This window comes from Plecotus auritus, assembly GCF_963455305.1.
Source record: "Plecotus auritus genome assembly, chromosome: 6".
Taxonomy (NCBI): domain Eukaryota; kingdom Metazoa; phylum Chordata; class Mammalia; order Chiroptera; family Vespertilionidae; genus Plecotus; species Plecotus auritus.
Genome location: NC_137773.1, coordinates 23,433,316 through 23,445,446, shown reverse-complemented (window position 1 = coordinate 23,445,446; position 12,131 = coordinate 23,433,316). Strand labels below are relative to the sequence as shown.

General features: G+C 43.5%; 1 protein-coding gene across 5 annotated transcripts in view; it reads left to right on the top strand.

The window, feature by feature from the left end:
- FBXO38 (F-box protein 38) overlaps positions 1 to 12,131 on the top strand; it is a 58,179-nt gene that overhangs the window by 40,063 nt on the left and 5,985 nt on the right. For 3 of the 5 annotated variants that reach the window (XM_080675270.1, XM_080675271.1, XM_080675274.1), the window contains 3 exons: positions 296 to 1,030; positions 8,421 to 8,521; positions 8,726 to 8,828. In XM_080675270.1, the coding sequence (XP_080531396.1) occupies positions 296 to 1,030; positions 8,421 to 8,521; positions 8,726 to 8,828 (939 nt within the window). The remainder of the gene's footprint in view (positions 1 to 295; positions 1,031 to 8,420; positions 8,522 to 8,725; positions 8,829 to 12,131) is intronic. The other 2 variants (XM_080675272.1, XM_080675273.1) reach the window with 2 other exon arrangements.

Sequence of the window (12,131 nt, the reverse complement as noted above, 5' to 3'; positions counted from 1 at the left end):
TAGTTGGGGGAAAGTTTGGGCTGGGGTATAGAATGTATACAGAGGGGAGAAGAATAGAATGTAAGTATGGAATCAGATCATACTGAGCCTTGAAGGCTGAGCTGAGGAGTATAAACCTGGAAAGCACTAGGGAGCCATAGAGAATTTTTTAGTAACTGAGTGATGTGGTCACCATTATACTTTAGGAAAATTAGTGTACATTGTTTCCTGTTCCAAATTTATTCTTGCCTTTTGTCCAGAATTTGTACTGAAATATTTTCTTTTCCTTGGGCCATTCTTCTTTTTCTATAAGCAGTAAGTGGAAAAGGCAAGACTCCACTTCGAAAGAGGTACAACTCCCATCAGATGGGCCAATCGAAGCAGTTTCCCCTCGAGGAAAGCAGCTGTGAGAAAGGCTGTCAGGTCACCAGTGAGCAAATCAAAGCCGATATGAAAGCAGCTAGGGATATTCCTGAAAAGAAAAAAAGCAAGGATGTGTATCCCAGCTGCAGCAGCACCACCGCCAGCACAGTGGGAAACTCCAGCTCACTCAGCACTGCTTCTCAAAGCCCTGACTGTGTAAGGACGGTGAACAGCAGCGGCTCTTCCGAGCCTAGCCCTTCAGAAGTGGATGTGTCCAGGCAGTGTGTCTGCTCCCCTGCTGGGTCAGAGGACTCTGAGGCCATGGAGGAGGGAGATGCAGAGAGTTCTGTCTGCCCCAGATGCTGCTGTCACAGGCCCCAGGAATCCCAAAGGAGAACTAGCAGGTGTTCTGATGAGGAACGTCCTTCAACCAGCCGAGCCTGTGTTGTGAATGGCCCGGATGGTACGAGATCCGCCTTTTCCTTTAGGACTCTGCCACAAGGGGGGTCTTCAGGCCCAGCACATGATGAGAGGACTAATGGGAGTGGCTCTGGGGCTACAGGTGAGGACAGGAGGGGGAGCTCCCAGCCTGAGAGCTGTGACGTGCAGTCTAATGAAGACTACCCTCGGAGGCCCCTAACAAGGGCCAGGAGCAGACTCTCCCATGTACCGCTGGTATCTGAGTCAGGTATGACAATGCTGCCAGGACTAGCAACTGCAGGTTAGGACTGGAGAAGGGCATTAGCTCATTCCATACGTTTTCCTACATAAATCCAGTGGGGCAAACTGAATTCTATGTTGGTGTTCTGGGATCCTACAGATTTTGAGCTAACGTTCAGCAGTGATGGAGGGAGGGGAGGGTGTGTAAAACAGCTTGTAAAGCATCCAGCCCAGAAAAACTCAAGAAGTTGTTTCTAAGAAAAAAGTATTATTGTGTATATTACCCTAAACACAACACTGATTCCGATGTGTAAGCCCCAATAGATAACCTCTACTGCCATCCCATTCTTAGTGAAGTCTTACTGTGGGTAAAGTCTTGAACTTTAGCCAGAAGGTAAGGACCTGAAGTTGCTGGGGCTGTGGGAACATGTATGGATATACCCCTATATCTGCCTCTGTAGTTACCTAGTAATTTTTTCTGAAGTGTAATTTTGTTTCCAGTTACATTTGCCAGGATATAAGCAGGTAAGTAATTTAGCTGAGGATTATTTTGGTAAAGTTATACTCAAACATATATGTATATAATTTCATTAATATATATAATGTGAACACTAAGGAATTGAGTTGGGTGGGGTGAGCACATTTCTTAGTCATAATTCTATTTATATCAGACCTTATTTTTAAGTTACCTCGCCTGTCTTTATTAAGTCATGTGTACCTATCAATGAATCCTAATATATAAAAACTCAAGAGTCCGTAACGACTGACTGAACACCGGAAGTCAGACCTGCAGTCAGTGCTGGGTTGCCGCCGCTGCGGGTGTGGCAACCCAGCACTGATTGCCAAGGGGGCTGTGGATCAGGCTCAGAGAGAGGCCCGAAGAGAGAGGCAGGGTCTGATCCGCAGCCTCCATGGCAGCTGTTGATCAGCTGTTGCCTCTCTCTCTATGGGCTTCGCCAGCAGCCGCGCCTGTTTCTCTCTGGGACTCCGCAGGGGCTGCTCATCAGCGCCGCCTCTCTGATCAGGCCCAGAGATAGTCCCGGAGACACTGACTGGCATAGAAACCGACCAGTCAGAACTAAATCTGGATGATCTGTGAGGAGCCGAAGGCTACCTGGGAGGCAGAGCTTTTGACGCTGACTGGCATAGAAACCAACCAAACAGAACCAAAATTGGGTGAATTGAAGGAGACAGTGGCTGCCTAGGAGGCAGAGCTTTTGACGCTGACTGGCAAAGAAACCGACCAATCAGAACCAAATCTGGGTGAATGTGGGGAGCCAATGGCTACCTAGGAGGTGGAGCTTTTGATGCTGACTGGCATAGAAACCAACCAATCAGAACCAAATTGGCCGGCAGGGGAAGGCAATTGGGGGCGAAATCAGGCCTGCAGGGGAGGGCAGTTAGGGTTGATCAGGCAGGCAGAGGCAGTTAGGGACAATCAGGCCGGCAGGGAGAGCAGTTGGGGGTAAGATCAGGCCAGCAGGGGAGGGCAGTTGGGGGCAAGATCAAGCCAGCAGGGGAGGGCTGTTGGGGGCGAAATCAGGCCACGAGGGGAGGGCCATTGGGGGTGAAATCAGGCCACCAGGGGAGGACAGTTGGGGGCAACCAGGCCAGCAGGGGAGGGCGTTGGGGGCAACCAGGCCTGTAGGGGAGGGCAGTTGGGAGTGAGATCAGGCTGGCGGGGGAGGGCAGTTAGGGGTGATCAGGCAGGCAGAGGCAGTTGGGGGCGAGATCAAGCCGGCAGGGGAGAGCGGTTGGGGGCGAGATCAGGCCAGCAGGGGAGGGCAGTTAGGGGCGATCAGGCAAGCAGGCAGAGGGGTTAGGGCAGGGGTGGGCAAACTTTTTGACTCGAGGGCCACAATGGGTTCTTAAACTGGACCGGAGGGCCGGAACAAAAGCATGGATGGAGTGTTTGTGTAAACTAATAAAAATTCAAAGTAAAGGAGCGGAGGGGAGAGCAAGAGAACCGGATATAACAGCCGGATCCGGCCCGCGGGCCGTAGTTTGCCCAAGGTTGGGTTAGGGGCAATCAGGCAGGCAGGCAGTTGAGCGGTTAGGAGCCAGTGGTCCCAGCCCCCCCTCATGCATGAATTTTGTGCACCGGCCACTAGTAATAATATATTTTAATTTTATCCAAGTTTCCCTCAATTTAAAAATGTTACAATCCCCTGCAAGACATAGAGTTGATTTTTTTTATATGCTAAGTAGACCTGATTGCATCATGCGGAATTAAACTAACAAAAATAAGCTTTTATAAGATAAATATGAGAACTTAATTATTTGCTAATTCTCATAGTAGCATAAGCTCATATTAAAACATATACAGTATATGAGTTTTATTTGAAGACTAGTGGCCCGGTGCACGAAATTCGTGCACATGAAAAGGGGATTAATTAGAAGAAATAATTTAATATTGCTATTTGCCCTTTCTCTGTAATAGAAGTGTCAGAGATGAAAGAAAATTAGTAAAATGTATATGAAAACCTTCCTCCTTTCAGAGTCTGGGGCGCACCACGGGACCCAGAGTCAACTCCCCGCCCACCCACATGCACTTCAAAATCATGTGAGACCCAGACCTGCCCCCCTCGCCCATTGGGCTAGATCCAGACCCAGCCAGTCCCACCTTTGTCAAGCCCCACCGGGCAGGGTGGTAGCCTCAGGTCCCCTGGCCCGGCGCCAGGATGGGGGGCGTGGCCTGAGGTCCCCCATCCCAGACCGGGGTGGGGGGCATGCCTTGAGGTCCCCTGTCAAGCCCCACCAGGTGGGGGACACGGCCTGAGATTCCCTGTCAAGCCCCGCTGGGTGGTGGGCATGGCCTGAGGTCCCGTCAAGCCCTACGGGGGTGGGGGAGGGCGTAGCCTCAGGTCCCTGCTGATTGCTTCTTAAGGCTCCTTATGGCAACTTGGCTTCAGCTGTGGGTGCAGCCATCTTTGTGATGGAGTGATGGTCAATTAGCATATTCCGTCTTTATTAGATAGGATTTCGTTATGCTTTGCAAAAACTAGTTTGGTCATATGATGAAAATACTTTTTCCTGGCTTGAATTTTAAATGCTTTATGATATTTTTTTAAGCATAATGGAATTTACCATTTTAACCATTTTGAAGTACGCAGTTCATTGGCATTAAGTGTGTTCATATGTTTGCAACCATCACCAGCATCCATTTGAACTTTTCATCATTCCAAACAGAAATTCTGTGCCCATACACAGAAACTTCCCATACACAGCAACTCCCCATTAAACAGAAACTCCCCATTAGGACACTTTTGTTGTTCACTTTTTTTCATTTGTAAAGTCAGATCTATGTGTTTACTTTTATGGTTTTTTTCCCTTTGTTTTTATGCTATGGAAGGCCTTTCCTACAACTATTTCAAATAATTGTTCACATCTCTGCATTTTTTTATTCATTTTTTGTTTATTACTTTAATTCTTTATTTTAATCTGTGGGAACTAACTTGATATTTTATTTCAAACTGTCACCAGGTTTGACATCCATTGACATCCATTCTCGTGTCACTATTTTGAAATGCTCTTTTGTCTCTTTTATACACTTAAGTTTGTCTCTGGGCATTCAATTCTATTCCATTGCTCTATCCTCTTTCATTATTATTTGTCAAAATTTCCTTGACTAGTCATATTTTACAATTTACTTTTTAGATTTGTATTTTAAAATAATTTTGTCAAGCTCTAAAAGCAAATCTTGTTTTGGTTTGGATTTCTGTTACATTGACTGAAAAGATTATTGTCGTTTTGCAGCACTGAGCCTTCCTATTTCGAAACTATTATTTTGTCTCCTATTTTGTCTTATGTCTCCCGTAAAATTTTATAGTTGTTACCATTTTGGGGGTTTTGGTTTGTTTTATTTTTGTTTTTGACATAGGTCCTTTATATTAACCATAGGGAGATAGGGGGCTTTGACTTCTTTTTTGTTTTGTGTTCTGCTATCCTTCTTACTGTTTACTTCTGACTTGTTTTGTGACTAGAACTTCTTCTTAGGTTAAATAATTCCCAAGAATTTTTTTAAAAAATAGATTTCTTACAGCGCTTTTTACTTTTTTAAGTAAGTTACATTTGTTATCTTGTTATTTTTTTTAATTTGAGAAGACTTCTCATGTATGTAGCTGATGTGTAAATAGTAGGTTAATTATTTTCTAATATTTTTTACACACAATACAAATGTCCATTTACTTTTTTTTTAAGTTACGTTCTTTATTGTTGAAAGTATTACATATGTGTCCTTTGTCCTTTGATCTCTCCCCGGACGCTCCCACCCCCAGCACATGCCCTCATCCCCATACTGTCTGTGTCCATTGGTTATGCTTATATACATGCATACAAGTCCTTTGGTTGATTATTTACTTTCAGTAACAGTTTTCTGGAGAAATGTCAAAGTGCTGCTTTTAATACTATCCAGATCTTTTGGAAAGGAAAACAAGTTATTTGGATGGCTTTCATCTTATTTTTAATCTAGCACGTTTTTATATCTATCAGCCATCATGCTTTAAAAGTTTTAATGAGAAAAAATCCAACTTATAAAGGAACAAACTTGATTGAATGTTATGGATTTTTAAAAAATTACTGTAAACACTTGAGTTTTTGATTTAGTTTTCAATTTATGATCTTATGTAGTGTTAAAACCATGTTAGAAGCTAATATAGTTATTTGTCTTGTGAATTCCTATTTTGATAATAAATGCCTCTAAGTTTTTTTATCCTCATTGTATAATACTTTGTAAAATAAATATCACAAAAATAACTAATTGGATTGTCAAAGAATAACATTTAGGATTGATATGGTGTGGTTCTCATAAAATACTAACTTCTTTCCTTGACGCTTAACACTGGATTGGTTTGCTTTAGCAAGCCAGTTGTGTTTCTGTAGCACCTTCTAACCTAATGTTAACTACACTATGTTGTAATTTCGTGTTTTACTGTCTTTCCAATAGACTATGAGCTCTATGAGGACAGGGACAATGTCTGCTTGTTCACTATTATATGCCCAGCTTCTAGAATAATGGGACTTAGTGAATAATTGTGAACTTAATCAGTGGTAGGAACCATTATTTGAGGTATGTTGGTGCTGGTGGATCAGCAATTTTTAACCAGTGTGCAGCAAGAATTTTTAAAATAAGCAATACCTATTTAGTCAGGGTCACTGACCTCTTTTCCCTAAGATTGTCAAATTAAAATTGACAACAACCAACACAATAGCCATGTAGTGTGAATGAATCAGAATTATACTCATTTTTTTGTCAGCAAAAAATACATTTTTGGTGTGCTGCAGAATTTTAGATATTTGTGTGTGCCATAAGATGAGTAAGGTTGGAAATCGCTGTGATGTATGTATGAAATCACTAACAGTTGTCCCTGAACAAAGAAGGTGGCATAAGAAAATAACAGGGTGAACTCTGTTTTCCTTTTACATTGGGAAGCCTTTGTTTTTCAAGATTATTGGTATATAAAGTGTGATTTAGTTTTACAACTTTTCTTAGAAAACGTAAGCAGCCAGTGTGGGCTCTCTAGAGAGCAGGAAATTTAACTTTGAACCACATATTCTAATGAATTGAAGGGGAGGGGGGAGAGCAATCCAGGACCGTGGGAGTTTGAAAATTGGATTGTGAAAGGAGAATGCTAATAGAAAATTCTGCTCTGAACACTGTCACAAAGGAATGGAAACAGACGTGCTTTTTGTATGTTTGTTCCCTTTCATTTTTGTGGTATGGGGAGAGGGAACCAGGACCTATTATTGGTTGTAACAAGTGTGTGAATTTTGTCTGTTATGTGAAATATGCTACCTTTAGGAGGTGCCTTGTTTATGAAGATAATTAGATTTTGCACGAAGTTCTTGCAGGAATACTGTGGGAAGCGGCCTTCACTGGGTTGCCTAGATCAATAGTTTTTATGTTTTTCCAGAACCCCTGGGCTTTGCTTGGGTTCATTTTAGGAAGTTTGATTGGTAGAACTCTTGGGTTCCCTTTTAAGCTTCATCCAAAGCAGCTGATTTCAGTTGTTTTGCATGGTAAAATTTCCCAAAGGTTTCAGATGGTGGAGGAAAGGTATGTAAAAAACACACACTTGGACTTAACTCTTTAGAGTTCCCATCTAACCCCAAGCCTTTGGGAATTTGCAACATTTGCACCTTGTTTCTTTGTCTTGCTTAGGAATCTTTCATGTCTGAAGTTGAAGAATTACCAAATGGAGTGTTATAGTCTAGTAGTGGTGTGTGAAAGAGCAATATGGTAGGATTTCATTCGTGAAGCTCAGTCTTACTTCATCCGTGTCTGCTCTGCTACAGAATGAATATCAAAAATAAGGACTGACTTTCCGAGTCTTGTTTAGAATATATATGTGCTTGTTAAGTTTTAGAGATGAATTTAGAACTTGTATTTAAGATCATATTTGCTTTGCAAATTAATGTTTTATAACAATACTAGCAAATGAGTTAGGGCCTTACCAACTAGGGTTTGGGAGATAAAGAATTACAAGTTTTCTAACATAGTGATTGGCACTGATTACCTGAGTTTTGCTCCTGGTTCCACCAGTTACACCTTCACAAACTTCCCATGTCTCAGTTTCCTAATTTACAAAATAAGGAGAATAATAAATCTATCTCAAAAGGCTGTTGTAAGAAACCCTTAGAAAAGTGCCTGACACAGAGAAGGTGCTCAGTAAATATTTGCTGTCATTATTATTCCACCTAATGTATCTCTAATGGCAGAAGTTGCCAACCTTTCGGCCCTCACGGACCACCAGTAGTCTGTGGACCACCGGTTGGCGACTGCTGCTCTAATGCATTCATTCATTCAATGAATGATGAGTACCATTCATTCAATAAATGTTCATTTTAGCTCATTGCTAATAGCTGGCATTAATACAAAAATGAAATAAGGCAGTAATATTGCCTTCAAAGAGCTTTTAGTTTAAATGGAGAAACAAAACAGGTTTGGGAATCCAGGTGATTTGTTAGAGCAGGTAGCATTTGAGATGTTCTTTTCAGGGATGGGTAGTATTTTCAAAAGTGAAGTCTGGAAAGTTGTTCTGGGCAGAAGGAGCTAGAATGATTAATGGTGTCAGAGGCATTGGCAATGGGAGATGACTTGGATAATAGTATGGAATAAAATTGAACAGGTAAAGCCGAAGCATAGCTGCAAATGTCAGGCATTGAAATGCATGTATTAAGCAGTAGTCGAGAACTTACAGTTGTTTAGCAGGAAACTGGTGCGTTTAATCCACCAATAATATTTCAGATGGCTTGAGTGACTAGAGATGGGAATGTTCCTTAGGTTTTCAGAATGCCCCAGGGATGAAAAGGATACTGTGTTTGAGGTAATGGAGGGCGATCTTGTTTGGGAACAGTCAGTTGGAAGTAGTGGTCTGACTGTATTCCATTAGGGACCATATTCCTCTTGCTTTTTCTAGAGGTTGCTAAAACAAAGCCACGGCATACCATGAAGCGGAAGCGGACAGCAGATAAGTCCACCAGTACCAGTGATCCTGTGATTGAGGATGACCATGTGCAGGTGAAGAAAAAGCCCTCCCTTACCTTTCAGGCCAGCCAAGGTCCTGAATAATGTAGAGGAACTAAATTTTCCATCTTTATATACCTTTTTTACTCTAAATAGAAGAAATTGGTAATAATTGCTTCTCACTTGTGCCAGTGAAAACATTTAAGTTTTCGAAAGAAAGTACAGAAAAAGACATCTAACAAATTTTCTCCTCCATAGGTCCTTGTGTTAAAGTCCAAAAATCTTGTTGGAGTCACTATGACCAACTGTGGAATCACAGATCTGGTGCTAAAAGACTGTCCCAAGATGATGTTCATCCATGGTATGTATTTGGGCCCATGTCATACAAGAGCATCATGAAGGAGTTTAAAGAATTAAGGACTCATAAAGGAATCGTTACGTTGGATTATATCTAATTCTGTCCTTGTTCTGTAGTTCTCAGATAATTACTCAATAATATTTGTGAGGGGCCTGTCTCTGCCATTTGCTAGCTTTGTGATGTTGGACATGTTTTGTGTGCAAGTGTTTTGGGGGAAGTGGTAACTGGGCCTTAAGTGCCTAACTGCTCTGGAGTTGGTTGACATGATTAAACATAACCTCAGTTCATGGCATATTGTCATTATTCCAAGCCACGCTTTTTTTGTAGTCCCATGTGCCCTGCCCCTCTTTGCCAATCCCATTGGCTCCCTCCATTTATGCTTGTGTATTTAATACATACCCTTGCATGTATTTGCTTGTATACATGTTTATCTCTGAAAAAATAGTAGGGTATTATTTTGTATGAGCTTTTAAAATTCTAGGTACATAATATGTCCTTTACATGACCTGTTTATTTTTCCATACCTACCCATGTAAAATTATGAGGCTCTGACTCGTCTCTTGCCATGGGACAGTTATATATTCTCTGTGGGTTTTTTTGTTTTTTTTTCAGTATGTGAAGTATGCATGATTATGCTTACCTTATAAAGCACTTATGAAGGTTAAATGCAGTGATTGATATGTGGGTATGTATATGTACATAACATATATACATACAGTAGAGGGTCTGACCTCTAGTAAAAGCCTAATAAATGTTAATTTCTATTATATTAGTATTGCAAAGAAAATAATTAGGGGCATTCTTTTCTTTGCACTTCTTCTGTAATACTGGTAGTAAACAGAACAAGAAAATCCTTACCAAACATTTTGTCATAAACTAGGAGAATCTTAGAAAGGAGAAATAAAACATTTAAACACTTAACCACTCTCTTAAATTCTAGAAAACACCAGACCTGGGAACCCTAGATTCATTCTCACCCTTAAGAGGTGGTACTTTTCTCTCTTCCAATCAATGAGGTCTTGAAACATCTAATCCTATATAATAAAAGCCTAATATGCTAAGTGTCCAGTTGTCTGGTCGGCCATTCAACCAATCAAAGTGTAATATGCTAATGGTATGCTAATGATATGCTAAGGCTACTCAACCACTCGCTATGACTACCAGGGGGCAGACGCTCCGACCGGTAGGTGAGCTTGCTGCTGGGGTCCAGCCGATTGGGACTGAACGAGATGGGCTGGACACACCCTGGAGCCCTCCACGGTCCCTCCCCGGCTGGCACACCTCCCATGTCTCTCCCTGGCCCCGATCGTGCACCAGTGGGGTCCTCAGCCTGGCATGCGCCCTCTTGTAATCTAGGACCCCTCGGGAGATGTCGGAGAGCCAGTTTCGGCCTGACATTAGAACAACTGGTCGCTGTGATGCACACTGACCACCAGGGGGGAGATGCTTAACGCAGGAGCTGCCCACTGGTGGTCAGTGCACTCCCACATGGGGAGTGCCACTCAGCCAGAAGCCAGGCTCATGGCTGACAAGCGCAGCAGTGGTGGCGGAAGCCTCTCCTGCCTCTGTGGCAGTAGGATATCCCTTGAGGGCTCCTGGACTGCGAGAGGGCGCAGGCCGGGCTGAGGGATGCCCTCCCCACCCCGAGTGCACTAATTCGTGCACCTTGAAAGGAACTGTGCACCGCAAGGCTGCGGTAGGCATAGGGGCAGGTCTTGGCCCATCCTCCGTGCCCCTACTTGGCCCCTCCCACCATGGCCCTTGTTCCCCTGTCTGTCTGCTGGCAGCCCTGCTCCCGCCTACACCAATCTCACACACTGACAGCACCCACCAGCCTTGCTGGCACCTGCTCATGGTGCAGAGCGATTGTGGCCGATTCCAGCAGGGGTAGGTGGAGAAGCCCTGAGGGGTGATCAGGACTGGCAGCCGTCACTGGCACCTGCTGACGGCACCGAGCATTTGGGGCCGGCACCAGGCGCCGACAGTGGGTGTGACCGGGGTCGGTACCGGCAGCAGGTGCGCACGCTGGGCAGGACCACGATGCACAGGAGCAAAGAATTTTCAGTAACCACCAGAGGCTTGCCCCAATGACAGCGACCGGTGCCCCGCCTTGGCCTGGTGCCCATCCCCCTTCACCTGCTTCACCACCCCCCTGTGGCCAACGCCCGCCATGATCCGTGCGCGCCCCCTGGTGGTCAGCGCACGTCATAGCAACCGGTTGTTCGGTTGTTCTGTTCAGTCTGTTTGCGTATTAGGTTTTATATATATAGATCATAGTATCCTCCTGAAATAGAACAGGAGCCCTTTAAAAGCTCAGAAGATCTTAACAGCAGGGGAACCCAGCCTGGTTTAAGACAGCAATGCTTGCAGCTCTGAGGTCTGAGACTCTACCTCTCGACCCTTCTTCTCTGGGGGTTGACTTCTCATTCCTTTTTCTACTGTGAGTGCTCTGAGAATCTGACTGGTTTTCTCTTCACTTGACTCGCCCTGTATCTTCTGTGAACTAGTGATGGATCACATAACTTTCAGGCTCAGCCTTTTGCCCTTAAACCAAATAGTTCTTCAGCTCCTGGGACAGAGGACCTTAGATTAGTAGCTCAGTCCCTAGACACCAGCTAAGTTATGGCGGCTGAGCTAAGTGAGGTTAGAACCTACCTAGCCCTGTCTGGGTTTACAGCAGAGGACCATTGAACCCTTATCACCATCTAGTCCTCCTTCTGTCTTTCCTCCTTTCCTGTCTCCTGCCATGTCACAGAAGGAGGAAATGAGTCTGAAAGGCTGGAGACTTGCTCATCGTTCAAACATACAGGGCCGGATTGCTCAGGACGATGATGGCATTTTGGTCAAAGGCGTTATAGAAGATGCCCTTAAAGAGTTAAGATCAGGCATATAAGCCTTATAGTTTTATAGTATCATCTCTTGAGTTGGACCAGGTTTAAATCTGGGGTAAAATGGAACAGATTGAAATTGGAAATTGGAAAAAGGAAGTAGATTTTTTTTTCAACGTGGCATACTATTTTATCCCTGTACTGTTGGATATGATAGCCAATGGCCACATGTCACTGTCGAACACTTGAACTGTGGCTAGTGCTGGAGGAACTGAGTTGTTCATTTTAGTTCATTTAAATTTAAATAGCTGCAGGTGGCTAGTGGTCCAGCTTTAGACCAACATATACAAATATTTCTGGGTCTTTTAAGGTTCTGCTTTTATACCTGCAGTGGGAGTTAAAATCAACTCTTCTCATTTTCTGTCGGTGACTGTAAGGTAATATATGTCAATTATTTCAGGTTTATTTGATCATTACC